The sequence below is a fragment of the Rhizophagus irregularis genome, chromosome 10, assembly GCF_026210795.1.
Source record: "Rhizophagus irregularis chromosome 10, complete sequence".
Lineage (NCBI taxonomy): Eukaryota > Fungi > Glomeromycota > Glomeromycetes > Glomerales > Glomeraceae > Rhizophagus > Rhizophagus irregularis.
The window spans coordinates 3,489,962-3,509,379 of NC_089438.1; the positions used below are offsets into that span (position 1 = coordinate 3,489,962).

The following is a 19,418-nucleotide window of genomic DNA, read 5'->3' on the forward strand; positions in this document are numbered from 1 at the left end:
ACTTTGACGTAAACATTATTAACATGGAATACTGTATGTTATTTTTGTCAACCATTTTGGTAATTAGTCATTATAATCATTAATTATTTTTTTTTTTATAACCTTAATCTGCAACATTCTTTTATACTAGTTTTCAAATAAATTATTCTGTAATATCTACAGAATTTTAGTTAACTACTCACATCCGCAAAGATTATGTAAAATAATATTTCTCGCAAGAAAATTTCTCCATAATTTCGAATCTACAGAATGAGAAGTTTTTAATGTTTATATAAATATTATATCACATTTCTTTTCTTTGTGGTCATTTTACTAAAAATTAATAAAGGATTTTGTTTTGAATTTTTAACTTGTGTATGACGTACAGTATGTGAGGTGTAATGTATGGCCCGCAATTCTGATTAAAAGTTCGAGATTAAACCCAGATTTACCCAGGATAAAATTTGGATAAATATGTACCCGGAGCGGCAAAAGTACTCGAGATAGCGAAGAGTAGCTCGACATTTTGATTACATGTCATGTGTATATATATTTTCATAAATGGTTGTTTAGTAATTACTACAAGCTGAGAGTCAGCTACGAACTGTGAGTCTTATGAAAAAAATTAATCAATAGAAAATCAGCTTACGTCACAATGTCACATGTGGTGCCGATCAAAATAATCAGGTGTCGGTGAAACAACTGAAACATTACGTTATTGAAAAAAAACTCTTTCCCTTTTTTTTTCATTTTGGTAATTTTCTGCAGTAATTTTGCGCAAGTTTATTTTTTTAGTTTCTATTTGAAACACCTAAAGGGAAGAGGCCCTTAAGGGCGCCTCGGGCATAAGACGAGGTTTTATTGTTCTCATTATACACATATTTAAGGGTTGGTTATGTCTTATTTTCCAAGAGCTGACGACTTTGCTCCTGCACCCGGATACGACCATATACTCGTTGGTCCTAATGATTTTATTTTCAACCACGATACTATACAAACAACACCTCCTATTGATGATACTTTATCGGATATACCTCCACTTCATAATGACCTTGAAGATATTAGGCCCTTTTCTTCGCCTGATAAAAAATATATTTTTTCTACAAAATACGAAAAGTTCCACGTGACTCCACACCATAGAGCCGGTTATAACAAGATTTACAATTTTAGGCGCTCAAAAAGTTTCTTTTTTGAGCTGGTTGATCATTTACCAGACACCAATCAACTTCAATTGAAGATTTACACAAATGATTATCATATGTCCTCTACCCCGATTAATCATGATTCCACGAGCCGACTCCCTAATTTCAAATTTCAAATATCGAAACAGCTCACGCACTTTTTTTCAACACAAAAAGTTATTCCTCGAAGATTGCAAGAAAAATTTTTTACACATATTCGTAAAAAACTATTGGAGCGTTTGGATTTTATAAGATCACGTGCCCAAAAAAAAGACAACAATAATCACATGACTAAAACTTTTTTTAATTTTTCGTATAAAAAATATAGATTTTATTTTGGAATTTACCTTTCATGTAATCATACTCACACAGTAGGTTTACTTCCTAATACTACTGCGACTTGCTCCATTCCGGTCCCTTTTACAATGTCACATCATCGTCATGCCTGTATCATCCACCATAAGAATTTAGTCCTATACTGTATCTCGAAGGATAACAAAATTCCTGACTATAGTCGTTGCAAAACATTCAAAGATTTTCACGCATCTCGCCTCTACAACAGATGGACTCAAAAGAAAATACATCAGAATTTTTCGAACCGATTGGGAATCTCTTTTACGACATCATACCATGCATATAGCACTAACGTCGTTGCTACAAAAGGACTTGATTTTATTTATGGCAAAACTTATGGGAATCTTCAATTTACTCCCAGTTCTTCTCCAAATGTAAAGAAAAGACAAGAAGCACGTTTTAATGCTTTGGTTAGACACACTTTTCATAACGCCAAGTTGGATGATAATGCGCTAACGGATGATAAACTCCAAGTTGCACGACATCACAAATTATTATTCCAAGAAAATCAAAGATTTATCACTCCCATTAAACACCTTCGATACAAGAAAAGATTTGTCATACCATCAAAAGGTTATTACACCTTTCCGATCCCTTTTTATAAACCAAGGACTGTATCTGTACCTGCTATAGTGGAAACGATTTGCAACGATAGCTCTGTCGCATCTACATCGATTGAGAATTCTATACCCCCAGTCAACACAAACAATTGGGAGAATGTACCTGAACATTATATTCCTTTAATTCCTCCATTTCCCGTTTACGAAGGTGGCCGATTGAATCAACCTTCTCATTTGAAAATTCGGACAAAACAATTACAACCACTTGCAGTTGGCAGTGATGGCTGGTTAGCCCTCATGAAAGAAATTTATGATGATCACGTATCAATGACAAAATATGAACGTGGAAAAATTGATGCTGGAATACAATGGGAAACTACTCCTGATCAAGGCGAATATCGGAGAGATCTTTGTGATCTTATAATGCAAGTTACTGACAACAAACATGAGTATGAAATGAAATTACTAGAAATCTCATCGTTAGTACCACCTGAATTACCAATTGTACCTGGACCTATTAAAAACAGCGAACGTAAAAAACGCGAAAAGCGTCATTCACAAAAATTAAAAGAATTTGAACGGAAAAAACAGGAAGATACTGAAATCTTAGAAGACTTACGTTCTAAGGTTATCAATGAGGATGATATTTTTTACATGGAATACTATAGGAAGGAATATAGTTTAACATATCAGCCTTGTGCTATCATGGACGATAGACCGCTTAAACGAAGTGCCAGTGATAATGGCAATTTAGATACTTATTATGGCTATCATAAAGATAAAAAGGTTTGCATATTATCCGCCCCGAAGGATTTGGAAAACAGTTCGTCTACTCGTACTACCTAAGTACTCATTAGTCAATTTTAATATAACCACTTATACATATATTAGTTTCTCTTTGTACATGCTTATTAGCATTTTAGTTCTTTTCTTTTACGTTAGATTTTTAACAACCTAAAATAGTGTAAACCATTTCACCTCTTACAGTATTTACAGGTGGCAACCCTTGTGGTTGAAAGAAAAATACGGATTAATGCTCGTCAATTAATTGAATTTAGCTATTTATAATGTTTAGATCGCCACAACTTCTTATTATTTTGTTAGGGTTCTTTATATAGTTCATACTTTTTCTCGGATATTGGTCCCTATTCGGTTGTGGAGGGGATCAATCTGGTTCGATGGATTTAAAGAAGTTCGGGTCCGCCCTAGGGTGGATGATAGCTAGATGTAGGGTAGCACCGTTAGGTATATGTCCTGTTAATAGCCTATCCGTCTTCACATAAAATAGAAACATTACGTTATTTACGTATGCATTTGACTCCACCCCTGACGTAAATAATAAGGTTATAATCACTCGAGTGGGGTGTTTGACTCAGAGCTTAGGTTCTTATTAGGCGGAGAACATAAACTTTCTAAAGTCAATATTGTTAATTTGGGTTGCTTGCGTAATCATGTTTTTCCGGAAAGTTCTAGCATGTATTTTTTATTACGCAACTTTCAATCATTAGTAAAAATGTCATTTTGCGGAATGACTGATTATTTCTTTTATTTCTTATAAAACCAGAATTATTTTTAAACGGGCGGTTCGAGCTTTTTCCAAAAAGTTCTGGTATATCTTTTTCATTATGCACGCGAAATCTCCTCTGATTTGCATTTTGCGGATCATGGAAGTTTTGTGATATATTTACAATGAAATAGGGGATAACTACTTAATATCGGTTTTCGTGAAATCACAATCGCCTCGATTTTGTTGATCTATTTCAGCCCATGCGTCTCCTGAAATCTGAAAGATAAATTGAGGGGCATAAAACATGTACTGTCCGATTTTTTATAAATAACTGCCAGTTTACCTACCTTTTGATCAGCATCCAGTCTATATCTTAGTGAGATATCGCATAATATTTACTGAAGATGAAAATTTTATATATATATTTACTATATATATATTTATTTATTTATTGCATATGAAATTATAATTTGAGAAATATTGTAATTAGCAATTATCATAAAATTATATAATAGAACAACTGTTTACAGAACTTATAATCATGAATTAAAAATGAAATTTTTTTTCCCTTAACGTAAAAAAAAAAAATAATAACAGATAATTACAAAACACAATAAAAATTTTGATCATCTTTTTTTTTATGCATATCGCATATCATAAATTGAGGTAGTACATTGATGCATTATTTGGGTTACGCATGATCAACTCTATAAATAAAATTTCGGAGTCATAATTCCGGCTCAGCCTTTCTATTCTTTTTTTTTTTTTTTTTGTTTCAAAATCCATAACAGAAAAATTTTATTAAAAAAAAATTAAATCTTTATATATTATTCATTATGTCTTATAGTGAAAATCAATCAGTTAATGCTGCACTTAATAGAGCAAAAGCATTAATAGATTTTAATATTTGCAATGATATACACAAACAATTTGAATTTGTGCGACAAACACTTCTTGCTGATAATTCACTTACAGAAAATGAAAAATATGAAGCAATAATAATATACACTAAATGTTATGATTCTTATAAAGTTATGTATAATTCAGGAACAAAAAGAACTTGTGATAATTGTAATCAAGAATGCTTGGCTACATTATATTGTGAACTTTGTATTCGAAATTATTTAAAAGCAAAATTTTCAAATTGGACATCTGAAAATGTTAATATTGATAATTTAATAAAAGAATGTCAAATGGAAACATTAAAACCAAATAGAATAGTAGAATGGATTCCATATAATAATTTGAAAAATATTAAATATCTAACAAAAGGTGGATTTTCAGAAATTTATACAGCAGACTGGATTGATGGATATTATATAGAATGGGATTCTAAAGAACGACAATTAAAAAGATTTGGGAGACATCAAGTAATACTTAAAAAATTAGAAAATGTTGAAAATGCAAACCAAAGTTGGCTTGAAGAGGTTTGTAATTTAAACTATTTAAAATTTTGATAATATTCTATTAAATTACTAAAGAATTTTTTGGTAGGCTAAATCACATTTAACTCTAAGCACTAAATACCCAAATATTGTTCAATGTTATGGTTTAACACAAGATCCGTCAAATGGAGATTATATGCTTGTAATGAATCAAATGGATACAGATTTAAGAAAATATTTACACCAAAACCGACAACTTACATGGAGAGAAAGAATTCAAATTGCTGTTTATGTAATTAAATCACTTCAAATAATTCATACAGAAAATGCAATTCATAGAGATTTGCATTCTGGAAATGTATTAAATGATTTTGGTACTGTATTTCGTATCAGTGATCTTGGATTTTGTGGACCTTCAGATAAACCATTAAAAAGTATATATGGAAATCTTCCTTATATAGCACCTGAGGTTATTATTGGAAAAGAACAGACTTTTAAATCTGATATTTATAGTATCGCAATGCTTATGTGGGAAATTTCATCTGGACAACCACCATTTTTTAATTATGATCATGATTATGAACTTGCAATGCATATTGTTAATGGTATAAGACCAAAAATTGTACCAGGAACTCCTTTAGAATATAAAAATTTAATGAAACAATGTTGGGATGCTGATCCATCAAACAGACCTGATAGTTATGCACTTTGGAAAAAAATAAGTGAAATTAATTTATTTTATCAAAATAAATCAGATGAACTATTAACTCAACCAGAAGAAAATAATAGTTTCGAAATAGAAAATTATACTAGCGGTAACATATTATCTACAAGTAGACTTCATCATTTTGAAAAACTTCCTGAACCAAGAAATGCAACAGAAGGTATTATATTATGAACCTTGTATTAAATATTTAAAAAAGTACTAGTATCATGCTAAATATAATTAATGATATCTTTTTTTTTTATTTAAATCAATAGGAGAATTAGAGGGTATGAATTATTTTTAAATTTATTTACCTTTTATAAATTATTAAATAGTTAATTATTTAAATTTTATAGCATTTTATAGTAAATCATTTGACTTTTGTATTCCTGACAATGGTAAGTATTATTGGATTTATATTTTATACTTTAAAATAAAATATTTTATTGATATAAACTTTTTTTTTAGTTGATGATATTGATAAATCGAATAATAAAGAAAGTAGTACATCGAAAATAAGCACTATATTTAAAGGTAATTTATTAAATTTTCATATTTTTCATAAATAAATATTAATTTGCAAATCATTTAGTTAATAGTAAAAAGTTATCCAAAATATTTAAAAAGATTTTAAAAAATGGTAGGTAAATTGATTATATTGTCATTTTAATTATTTTAGTGTTAACGTGACTTTGCTAAATTTTTAGATGTTCAAAATGAAGATAAAAGAGAAACAATAAAACAACAAATAAATAAACATCATCATGATAATGTAGATTGTATGTAATTTATTTCATAATAATAGTAATTAATTTTATATTATTGTGTTAATTATAATATATTTTTACAGATGAAGATGAAGTATATAATAATCCAAATTTTCATTCGGAAGAACAAGATACATTTGAACTTCCTGACGGTAAGAATTTTTTTTGCAGATATTAAATTTTTAAATAGTTATTAAATTACTAAATTATTCTGTGCTTTTTCCTAGATATTTAAATATAGCGGATGATGAGATGAATTTATAAATATTATATATTATACTATTTATATTAAACTTATTATTTATTATTATTATTTTTAAAGTTTTTTATATTAAATATTATTTAAACACTAAGACGAGTACGTAAGATTAGCCATCTTTCAAAATTCTTAGTTTGTAATTTAAATAATATTAATAAATTATTGTATAAAATTATTCATGAACATACCGTCCGTATATTTAACGAGTGTAATTTTGATGAAACCAATGGGGTGTTTTATTATAAAATTAATCAAATTGTTGATTTTTTTTGAAATAATAAGTCCAAACTCCAAACCCGTGAAAGTCTAATATTGCTAAAGTACTTTTTCGTTCGAATTGAATTTTCGTGCTTTCAACATGTATTATTATTTGTCAAATCCAAACCTATATTTTATTTTCTTGGGATAATGGCATGATTTTGCTACAGAGTTACCATATTTGTCATTTTGTCGCTTAATTTGATCAGTTAAATAGTTAAATCCTTTATATTTCCTTACTCGGACGAAAAGTCCTTTTTTAGGTAAGACTAATGAGTGAGGCAGATAGCAAATATAGGTTATAACCAGTTTAGATGTTACGAATTTGATTAGTAAATTTTTTTTGATTATTATTAATTTACAAATTTTGATTTTTATATAAAAAAGGTAATAAAAAAATTTTTTCATTTGAAATTTTGTTTAATTGTTCAAATTAGAAATCATATCATATTATTAGGTAATTAATATGAAGACCAATAATATTAAATGAAATTTTTTTAAAATATGAGAAATTTTGAATTTTATTCGTGCTATATGATATCATATCATAACTTGACGTCAGAGTCGTCAGATATCATGTCAGAAAATCCTGATAGTCAAATCTCGAAGTTTTTTTAAAAAAAAAAAAAAAAAAATTTTATTAAAATGATGTATCATATTTGGCCATTTGAATCGCTAATAAAATTACTATCACAAAATATTTAAATTAACACAAATTGTATTTTTTTTTAAAACAATATGAAGTTTGCAAACTTGTGGTATCAAAAGAATAGAAACAAGTGGATGTTTAAGCTGATGTATTCTTCGTGATGAGCAAAAGAGCCTGATTTGTAAAAGACGATCGGGAAGATCGTGGAATAACATACTGTAATTACTGTATACAACCTTTTCTTTATAATTTTGATTTTGAGATTGAGAATTAATTATTTTGTTTAAAAAAATAATTAGAAATTTATAGATAATTGCAATATAATTTTATTGAATTTCTAAATCATTTGCTTTAATAGTCTTATTAACGTTAAACTTACAAATTACGTTAATAACTGATAATATTTATCTTGCGTTAATAATGTTATTTATTAATTTTATTAATTGGATTTAACAAAAAAAAAATTGAATTGTACATATTACAAATTTATTTAAATCTCAAGACTTCTAAATTTCGAAATTTTACAAGCAAGAATTTTAACCATCGGATTCTGTGATCGTCGTTTGGCCAGGATTTTAAAACTTTCGGGACTTTAGGGAGTGATTTTGGAAGATCCCGTATAAAAAGAATTTGTTATTTAATTAGTAGGGTTAGATAAGGAATTAGGGTTAGGGTTAGGAGGAAGTGGACTAAGATTTCAAAACTGTCAGTGAAATGACTGTTGGTAAAATGATCCTGTCAGTGAAATGATTGTCGGTGAAACGTCCGTCGTTGAGATAATTGTCTGTGAAATGACCCAATTAAATGTCTTATAATGAATTTGCAGTGAAAACCGGAGGGTTCGCAATAATGAGAGTTGGCTGTACATAACTTTTTGTTTTCTTCCTCCCCATCTGCTAGTAAAATTTGTTTTAAGCCAAGTTTCGATAATTTCCTTCACATTATCATTATTTGTAAACCATACTTCCTAAAGTTAAAACATTTGAATTATTAATTCCACGAGAATCAAAAGTAGTTTTTAACATCTTGATGTGAAAAAGCATAAACTCCAGGATTTTCTCACGAAAACAATTTTCAAATCATAAAATTTAGTAACTTAAATTGAAATAAATTCATACTATTCCAGTACCACAAACTAAAATTCCTTTTCTTTTTTCGGATTTTCAAGTTTTTTCTTTCGTTAATTAATAAGAAATTCGTATACAGAAATGATACGTTTGTATACGTTTGACATATGTTTATATAGATTTCGTATGATAATTCCGTATATTTAATACAAATAAATCTACTTTCGTAACTCATAATATTTATAAATTAAACTTTTGAAATTTTATTAAATGATCGCAAATCCGCAGTAATTAATATTCTTGAACTTTTCCAGTTATAGAAATTGATCATCATAGAATAATATAAAAATGGTTCGTAAATTTTTTTAGTTTTTTACCGCATTTTCTGCATTTCTTGCTTATTCTTATTACTACATTTATAAATTAAAAACAATGTCTTCAAAATTTTGGGCAGAATTATCTAACGATTATGAAAAACTTTTTGAGACAGAAATCGGATATGATGTTATTATTTATGCTGGTGAAGAGCAATATGTTAAGGAAATTCATGCTCATTCAAATATTTTATCTATTAGGTCTCAATACTTTCACTCTGCATTTTCTAATGAATTGACTGAGAAAAAGGATGGAAAATTTATTTTCAAAAAACCAAATATTTCTCCACAATTATTTAATATTATTCTTATAATAATTTTTATGTTAAAAAGGAAATTCTAATTAATATGATGTTATTGTACATTAGGTTTATTTATTGTGGAAATATTGAATTAAAGAATTTACAAGATCCCGACGTATTGAAATTGTTAATTGCAGTTATTCTCGATAAAAAAATTTAACTAAAAAAATCTAAAAAAATTATTAAAAATAAATCTAAGAAAAATATTAAACCCAAAAAAGAAATCAGCAAAAAAGCAAAAAAAAAAATTAAATTGTAAATAAAAAAAAATTGTTTATTCTCGGTAAAAAAGAATTTAGCCAAAAAATCTAACCAAAAAATACATTAATAATCAATCAAATAAATAGCTCTATCCAAATAAAAATATGGAATAGATAAGGTACAGAATTTATTTTATTCATAAAAAAAATATACCATATTCCGCAGTAAGCTTGCGGATCCTTTTGAATCTTCCGTTTCTGAAGATTTAAAAAAGAAAATTTTTGTTATAATAAAAATTTTGTCCAAAGATCAATTTAAAAAGACAAAATGAAAATTTTTATAATTAAATAAAAAAAAAAAGATTTTAATAAATAATTATAATAAAAAAAACCCTGGAATTAAATGTTTAGACATTATTCTCGAATATGATTTTTTTTTTATTTGTGCAATCATACTAAAATAAAAATGATTAGTTTTTTTTTTAAAAAAAAAAATTTGTCAGCAGTAAACAATACTGATCTACCGAACCATCCGTAGTATTCTTTGTAATTTTTATCATTAGTCAGAAGCGATATTTATTATTATTTTTATTATTATTATTTATTTATTTATTATCCTAAAGTAAAAAACATATTTAAACAACCTTTGTTCAATTTTTGCCCTGAATCTTGAATATTAATTATAAATAAAAACAATATATAAAACAATATAGAAATATAAATAAAAAACATATGTATAATTATAAATAGTAAAACAAAAACAATAATATATATATATATATGTATGTATAATTAATATATAATAATATAATAATATTTATTGGTCAGTCTAATAGGATCATGCAGATTTTGACGGACTGATATTTTTGTTGATGGCTAAATAATTTATATTTGTCTTTTATTGGTTAAATATCAAATATATTTGCAGTTTAATTATACTTTTTATATACTCTTACTATAATAATAGCATGATCTTGCGTGACTTACGCAATAACTATTATATAATGGGTATTGCTAAATATCACCAGTGGTGACGGTCACCAGTGGTGGATTTATGATGTAATGCCGGTCAGTGTTTTATTAAATTTTAATTCGGGCCAAAAGTGCATCTTAATGCTGGTATGGTGACAATCACCGCTGGTGAGTTTCACCGGTCGTTGAAGTGATACAAATTGCCATAAAAGGAGATTTCTTTTGAAAAAGGAAATCATTATTACACAAAATGACCCAGCAGTTCGGTAACAATATCATTTTTAAGGTAACACAATTTTTTATCTGACCGTCCTTTATTATAATATGTTAATCAATTACATTTTCCCATATATATATAATTTTTTTTATCATAGTAAATAAATTATTAATAAATAATTACGCTTATCATTTTTATTAAGATAATACTACGATTAAAGCCAAACACATTACATAAGCTTTTCGGCATTCTTATTTTCAAGCTAAAAAAGGTTCTCCCAATACGTACATATATATATATATATATAAATTAATATGTAAAGTGCCGCCGATTATTAGTAAGATCAACGAGAATATTTTTCGTATAAAGAACTTTCTTTAATTTCTTCAAATATTACAAAGTATAAATTAATATAAACAATAATTGGTAATTCCATTTACCTTTTAATAATAACTCTCGCTCATGTATTATTGGCGTTAAAATATGGTAAATCATTTTGTTATTATTCAAAATGTAAAAATATTTCGGAGGTTGCGTATGATTGACTGGATGCTATTATCCGTTTCACCGAAATCAAATATATAAATAATAGCGCTTTTTCCCTAAATAATCATTTAATAAAGTTTAAAATATAAAATGCTTTCTGATCCGATTAATTTAGTAAGCTTTTTTGTATTAGGATTTATAGGATGGATTACCCATAAAATTCTTATTTGGCCATTTTTTGTTTCTCCTTTGAAAAATATTCCTGGTCCACCACCTGATAGTCTAATTTACGGAAATGTTAAAGCATTGTTATCAATAGAGGTAACGAATTGTTCATATTTTTAACTTAATAATCAATTTTTATTGTTAACAAGTATTTTTCTATTTTTTCGCTACGATAGGCTGACGGTTTCGTTGAACCACAATTTAAATGGTATAAAAAATACGGAAATATATTAAAATACTACGGAATATTTAACAAACCAACAATTTTTGTTGCCGACCCAAAAATAATTCAAGAAATAACGTTGAGTAGAAGTTATGATTTCACTAAACCTTACAGTAATAATAAGTCTGCTATTGCACTTCTCGGTAAAGGACTAATATTTGCGGAAGGTGACGTTTATAAGAGACAAAGAAAAATGATGAATCCAGCTTTCTCTCATAGTAACATCAAAGTAATTATACTTCATTGTGGAAAATCAAAATTTTAATTTTAAACCAAGGTTAATATTAAATATAATTAATTAATTTAGGGAATGGTTTTAGACTTTATTCGTGTAACCACTACTTTAATAGACTTAATCAAAAAAGAGATGAACCAAGGAAATTCTAACGTTAATCTTACACTTTATATATCAAAGGCTACTTTGGACATTATCGGTTTAGTAGGTGAGAGAAAGAAAAAAAATAAATAAAATATTGGACGCATTTTATAATAGGAGTCTGAAAATTCTGTTTTTTTTTTAGGATTTAGTTATGAATTCAATTCGTTAACTTCCAAGCGAATTTGCAATAGCATTCGATGGTCTTTTCAATGCCACTCCAGATATGTTTCACGCTGCCATTATGCCATTATAATGTTTTCAAGTTATTTCTCATCTGTCGGACATATCCCAATAGATGTAAATTTGAGATATAAAGAAGCGTGTGTTGTTATACACTGCGAATCAAAGAAATTGATTGATGTAAAATATAAAGAAGCCGAAAATGGAGAATTGAAAAATAAGGATTTGTTGTCATTATTAATTAATAACAATAAAACTTTACCTGATGAAGAAAAATTGACTTATGATGAATTAAAAAATCAAGTAATTAAAAAATAATTATTTATTATTATTTATTTATTAGTTTATTAATTTTTTATTTATTTACCTATGTTTTGAAATATTTCAGATTATGACATTTTTAATAGCAGGACATGAAACTACAAACGTTACAACTTCATGGGCTTTATATTTACTCGCACACCATCCACATCATCAAGATTTATTACGTGAGGAATTAGTCAAAGCTTATCCTGATAAATCACAATTCAATCCCACATATGATGAAATACATTCTTTGGAGTTTTTAAATTGCGTACTTAAAGAAGTTTTAAGAATAGCCGCTCCAAGTACATAGTTAATTTAAACTGTCTTAGCACATCAAAAACTAATACTAATTTAGCGGTTTTGTTACTTTAGTACCAATCTCTAAACGACTTAACCTTAAAGATGAATTTTTTGGGAAATATCTTATTCCAAAGGCATGTTATTATATAATATATATGTCCATTAATAAATAAAATAATTTTTTAAAATACTTATTAAATTTTTTTTTTATCTTTTATAGGGTACTGAAATACATGTTGGAATTTTAGCAGTTCAAAAATCAGCTGAAATTTGGGGCCCAACGGCTGAGGAATTTGATCCAAAAAGATGGTTAGATTCTGCTTTAATAAAGAAGATAAACAATTATAATTATTTACCCTTCCTTAATGGTGCAAGAGGTTGCATAGGCAATAAAGTAGCTTCAGCTGAAGTTAAAATAATGTTGGCCATGTTAATTATGAATTTCGTTTTCAAACCAATTGAAGGATTTCAAATTAAAAGAAGAGCTTTGTTCACACCAAAAGTTGATCCATATCTTGGATTAGGTGTATCTAGCTATAGTTAAATCTTAAATTTATTATCTATGCAATACATATCATTATATTATTATTTACTTTGTTACTACCTACTTTAATTTCAACAAATTGTCATAGTTCATTTAATTTTAAAGTGATCAATTAATGTACAGTGAATATATTCATCACGTTTGATTTTAAAAAAAATCATTTTACATAACTGTATTGTTAAACAATTATCTTTAATTGAAAATTCTTTATAAGAAATCCATATCAAAATATAGTAACAAGGTTACGGCACGATTTCCGACGGATGATTTCCTGATGCCCAACAAGTTTTGCCAGAGTAATGCAGAGTTATGCATGAACATGTGATCAAAAGGCCAGCTTTAGGCTGTTATAAAAATGTCCTGTTGGGAAACCTCCGTAAGCAAGCAAAACAAAAAGACGGTATACATAATGGGATCCGACGATCAGAATCCCGTTACAATACAACACAATCCATTATTTTTTTTTTTTAATTATATATTACTTTTTTCAATTTTTTTATAAATATAATATTATTGTAATATCTCGTAATAGTTATCATGGAGAATCCAATTCCTAATAATATAATTCACTTCTGATGTACAGTAGATGGTCTTTTTAATGGATCTTCATTCCAACATTTTTTCATTAAATCTACATAACACTGTGGAGTATTTTCAATAATTTCAGGACGTTCACCTTTACAAATACTTAAACTAAGTTGAATATCATGTGCTCTATTATTAAATGGTGGTACTCCGGATGTAAGTTCCCACATAATCATAGAAAAACTAAATATATCACTAGCTGAAGTATAAGATCTGCCTCTTAAAACTTCAGGTGCCATAAATAAATGGTATAACACCATAAATATCACACTTTTTCAAAAACGATTTTACAATTCAAAGGTTACGCAAATAAATACATTGACTTGGCTACAGAAATCTAAACAAGTCTTGCCCTTCATGAGGAAATTAATAAACTATTAAATTTGTTTTTACAAAAATGCGATTCTCGTTTATATTTGGCTATACATTTACAAAGGTTTTTTTTTCAATAAACATAATTTTATATAATAGAAATAAATATTATCAAGGATTCTATCGTATTTAATCAAAAAAAATTAATACTGAAAAATTTTTTGAAAAATTTCGTGAATAAATTAGTTAATATTGTTGAAGTTTTCGTTAGGTCATAAATGACTTTATATTAGTAATTTTTACCGAATTTTTTGGTGAATAAACATTTATTAGCTAAACATTTAATATAATGAACGATGCAAAAATTCAAATTACGCTGGATGATTATACAATTTGACTTCTCAAAACTGCTATCGCTTTATAATTGACGCTTATTAATAAGTTAGTTATTTATCATATTTTGAATTAAACTTTTTTTATATTATATTTGAAATATCAATAAAACTTAAAAAAAAAGAATAATATTATTAAAGAGAAAACTCTAGTAAGATTTAATAAAGACCGACGTCATTCATATATCAAAATCAATTTCAAGTGTAGTATATCCTATATTTTTAATTTAAAGAAAATAGGTTAAGATAATAAAAATTTTTTTAAAAAATAATAATCACTTACTTTCATCATCGATGAATTGTTCAGAATCTATATTTATGTCCAATTCAAATTCTTGCGTGGTATAATCTAAATAAATGAAAACGAAAAATAATTAAATTTAAGCACAAATTATTTTTATTACAAAAACGCGAAATATTTTACCATTATTTTCATTTTCGATTAATTTAACCTTTTTAATAAATTTATCTGGAAATTTTAAATTAGTAAATATTGAATTCATTCACATTTATATATAAATTTTGACTTTTGTCATACCTCCATCATTAAAACTGTTTTCAATTTGAGTGTCGTCAAACTTTCTTTTATCTTAAAAAATAAAACTTTTTAATATTACTTAAAATTATATTAGTTATTAACCTTAAATAAATAATTACCATTAAATGATATATCGTTTTTTTGATGATAATTAGATAGTTCTAAATAGTAACGGAGTAGTAAAATTATTAATTTTTTTATTAAAACTAAATATTCAATGTTGTTATATTTACCAAATTCTGCAGTTATAGACTGGCTTCTTAAACTTGTAGACATTGTAAACATCGCAGATTGAATCATACCACTCAAAGGTCTACTTCTATAAATAGCACCTGGATTATTTGTAGTTACAGGTCCAATATCTGACGATTGTATAATTTTAGTTCTTGTATCCTGTTCATTCCAATACATTTTTTCAATTCTATGATAAATATCAGCAGCTATTGGTCTTTTATTAGGATCAGAATGCCAGCATTCTTTCATTAATTCAATATACCCTTCGGGCGCATTTGTAACAATTGGTGGTCTTAAACCATCACATATTTCTATTATAAGTTCTGCATCATGACTTCTATTCCAAAAAGGTCTTCTACTTGTCATAAATTCCCACATAATCATACCAAAACTATATATGTCTGATTCTTTGGTATATTTTTTTCCTTTAAAAATCTCTGGAGCCATATAAGGAATGATACCATAATTCTCTTTGTTATTATCATCGTCTGTAATTTCAGTTGCAGATTTACTTAATCCCAAATCACCTAAATATACATAGTACATTTTATTAAAAAAGATATTTCCACTATGAAAATCTCTGTGAAAATATTTACACTATGCAAATTGGTAAGACCAATTACTATTTGTTTTAATTTATTCAACTTTAACACCCAATAAATACTATAAAAATTACTAGTTATAAAGTTTGTCAAATCACCTAATTCATAATGTGGCATAATAATCATGATATCGTTGGTAACGAGATCTTGGGTAATCCCAAAATATCTACTAACATTATTGCCGTAAGAACCCTTAATTTTCCGATTTAAAGAAAATTCATGAAATATCTTGAGCTAAAATAAAAGTTTATTAATTACTTAACTCAAATTTAAGCTAATAAATAATTATAATCACCTCATTTAACTCCTTAGATGTAATGCCTTTAGAATTATTAAGCTTTTTAAGAACGACTTCATAATTTTCATACTTTTTCTCATTCCAAGTAATCGTTGTTGGGCCATCAACCCAAATAGCCTTATAAATTTTACTAAAACCTCCTTCAGCAATGAATTCTACATTTTCGAATTGATCATAAGGTACAAACACTATTTTTCCAGCTAATTTATTGCCACTAATTAATGTATGCTTGATAAAATCATCAATAACTTTGTTCCCACTTGGTATATATACTGATTTCGCTTTATAACAAACCTGACAAATCTGATGATTTTCATCTAAACGTTTCCTTTTTTGGTTACATTCGCTGCATAATATCGTCATTTTACGTTTACGATTTGGTTTAATTGTAGTTTGTTGTGGCAGGTCTAAAGATGTGTTGTCTGATAATAAAAAATCAATTTTTAGTTTATGATTTGTTAATTGATCCATTGTTAATTTTTTTTTAAAAAAAAAAATTATCTATTTTGCTTGAGACAAAAAAGTCTAAATATATGTATTTTTTTTCTAAGCAAGGAGTTTTTAATCCGAATTCAGAAAATTCCATAATAATATAATCCGTAGAAGTTTCTAATTATAAGAATCGTACTAAAAAAGTTTAAATAACTAATCTAGAACACTTCTAGAACTGTAACATGGAAAAGATTTTTCGAATGAACTTTTAATAAGAATACCGGCAAAGAATTCTATGGATGCGGTGGCATGCAGATCACACTGTAAGACAGGTACAACGTGAAATTAACTCTTATTATTTAATACATAGTAAGTAGTACGACTTTCGTAATAATATTTTTTTACAATGTAAAAAGATAGTGTCAAATAAGCGTAATGTTAATTCTCAGATTTTAGGAACTGTAAATATCAATTCATTAAAAATTTACAAATTTTATTTAACTTTAAAGTATATAGTCTTCGAGGAATTATTGCTTATAATTTATAAAATATAGTGTACAGTATAAATTAAAGAGTATATGTAAGGTAATTTTCTTTTTTTTGATCATTTATCAATTCCGAGTTAAGATAAGAAGAGTAATCATTAAAGCATTTTTTTTCATGCTTTTCAACCTAATATACTGACAGTTTGAACTAATAAAACAAACACTGCAAGGCCTTCAAGTTAAATTTATTTTACAATTTATGACAAAAATTAATTATTTTTTTTTTACTTAACTGTTAAAATTTTAAAATATGAAGATTATTGTAAGTTATTTTTATTCATAAAGAATTTCTCGTTCTTAATTGATAAAAAACATGTTAGACTTGGCCAAATTAAAATTTTTTTCAAGTCGTCACAAGTCACAACACTAGGAAACGAAGCCCGAAAATTTTATTTTGTTTTTTGTTTTTTATTTTATTCTGAGAAAGGTGGTTAACTTTGTTGTAAGAACGGATGTTTAGATGTAGCATAAATTTTATTGTTGTTTACTTCGTCACGTGCCAGACGGACAGCTGACATTCGTTACACATTATTAAAGCAACAAACTGCGGCAACTAAATCGTAGCTGTGTAATTATGATCATTGTGCCCGATTGTGGGTTATGCAAAAATTTTTTGATGGTTTGCACTATTTTTGATTTTATTTAAACTTGCAATGGGTCTGAACGGTTTTCGCCTTAATTCATTTATCGATTACTAAAATCAATGAAATAATCAGAAAGTTAGCATCTAAGCATAGCTTATTGCTAAATAATAATAGTTAACATAAAATTTATATAACTGAATAATATATGTTAAATATTAAATATACTATATATAAATTTATAAAGAAATTTTAATTATACTATTGAAAGTAGGTTGGTTGATTTACCGAAAAATGTCACCGGATCAATAGTTATTTACGCAAAAAAATTGTAACCGTGTAACATATAGTTTTACCATAAGTATATAATTTAAATAATATGGTTTTCTTTATCTTTTTTTTAACGTCTGTTTTTCTTTCTGTCTTTATTCTTAGGCCCCTTTTCTTTAGGTTTGTGTGTGAGTTTATGTGTGGATGGTGTGTATGTTTGTTTCCCCAAATTTTTTTTAATTTTTTTTTCTTTTTCTTTCAATTTTTTATTATTATTAAATAAAGAAATAAAATATTATATTAAATATATTTACAAAATTATTATCTTTTAAAAAATATGACATGTAGGAAAATTGACCGACGTTGATAGAAAGATGATTAAGATTTTTTCAACTAAATTAAACGCTGGATAAATAGTTAAATTTTCAAATTCATAAAAATTAGAAAAAAATTGAAATTTTACAATATTTTATAATTAATTATTGAAGAAATTTTTAATTTAATAATAGATTATTATAACCAAATCCATATCCGAAATAAATCCCCAGATTTTTGAATAAAGATTTTAATTCAAATTATTTAGTTAAATTAATAATTTATTGAGTAAAATGAGTATCAAAAGAATAATAATAAATGAAATGAACAAATTCTAATACATTTAATTGAATATTTTCCTAAGTCTGTTATAACTTATAAGTTTAAGTTGCGTAATATAAAATAATAAGAAATAATTATAAAATTTATAATTAATCAATAAAAATATTTGTAGTATTTTCATAATATCAAAGTTTTTTTGAAAATACTTCTAAAAATTAATCAATTTTATTGATAATTATTTTTTTACAATTCCTTAATTAATCCGAATTTCATTTTACACTCAAATGACTCAAATTTCAAATCGTACATTATTATAAATATAATTTATATCATTAATACATATTATTTGTTATTTTTTGTTAACTAATTATTACCATATAATAAACAAAAAACTACTATAACCATCTTTAATTTACTTAGTATTACATTATAATACTAAATTTTTCTATTTAAACAAACTCATTGGTCCCAGTGCAAAGGAACGGGTGGCTGCTAGTCATTAAAAAAAATAATACAATATAATGATAATAAATAATTAAATTATATATTAAAAAAAATTTTCTGATTAATATATATATCTAAACCATTTCATTTCATACTGCTTTAGATTTTTTTTTTTTTAAAAAAAAAATATGCCATTAGCAGTATCTGT

At 26.4% G+C, this 19,418-nt stretch overlaps 5 protein-coding genes across 5 annotated transcripts; 3 read left to right on the top strand and 2 right to left on the bottom strand.

Annotated features, from left to right (window-relative positions):
* Positions 1-874: 874 nt before the first annotated feature.
* On the top strand, positions 875-2,920 carry OCT59_002245 (uncharacterized protein; the record flags this gene model as incomplete). The annotated part of the gene is made up of 2 exons (XM_025312332.2): positions 875-1,095; positions 1,489-2,920. The coding sequence occupies 2 exons, from the start codon at positions 875-877 to the stop codon at positions 2,918-2,920; spliced, it is 1,653 nt and encodes a 550-aa protein (XP_025189848.2).
* A 2,701-nt stretch (positions 2,921-5,621) lies between these two features.
* Positions 5,622-6,674, top strand: OCT59_002246 (uncharacterized protein; the record flags this gene model as incomplete). The annotated part of the gene is made up of 8 exons (XM_066144364.1): positions 5,622-5,850; positions 5,948-5,959; positions 6,029-6,070; positions 6,141-6,206; positions 6,265-6,312; positions 6,380-6,451; positions 6,523-6,591; positions 6,667-6,674. 8 exons carry the CDS (start codon positions 5,622-5,624, stop codon positions 6,672-6,674), a joined length of 546 nt encoding a protein of 181 aa, XP_065995532.1.
* A 4,699-nt stretch (positions 6,675-11,373) lies between these two features.
* OCT59_002247 (uncharacterized protein) lies at positions 11,374-13,380 on the top strand (the record flags this gene model as incomplete). The annotated part of the gene is made up of 7 exons (XM_066144365.1): positions 11,374-11,544; positions 11,625-11,900; positions 11,979-12,114; positions 12,193-12,533; positions 12,619-12,838; positions 12,909-12,970; positions 13,057-13,380. The coding sequence occupies 7 exons, from the start codon at positions 11,374-11,376 to the stop codon at positions 13,378-13,380; spliced, it is 1,530 nt and encodes a 509-aa protein (XP_065995533.1).
* A 1,468-nt stretch (positions 13,381-14,848) lies between these two features.
* On the bottom strand, positions 14,849-15,618 carry OCT59_002248 (uncharacterized protein; the record flags this gene model as incomplete). Its single annotated transcript, XM_066144366.1, has 6 exons — positions 14,849-14,883; positions 14,953-15,018; positions 15,094-15,138; positions 15,208-15,258; positions 15,327-15,368; positions 15,441-15,618. 6 exons carry the CDS (start codon positions 15,616-15,618, stop codon positions 14,849-14,851), a joined length of 417 nt encoding a protein of 138 aa, XP_065995534.1.
* A 335-nt stretch (positions 15,619-15,953) lies between these two features.
* On the bottom strand, positions 15,954-16,812 carry OCT59_002249 (uncharacterized protein; the record flags this gene model as incomplete). Its single annotated transcript, XM_066144367.1, has 3 exons — positions 15,954-15,968; positions 16,038-16,277; positions 16,339-16,812. 3 exons carry the CDS (start codon positions 16,810-16,812, stop codon positions 15,954-15,956), a joined length of 729 nt encoding a protein of 242 aa, XP_065995535.1.
* Between the last annotated feature and the right edge of the window lie 2,606 nt (positions 16,813-19,418).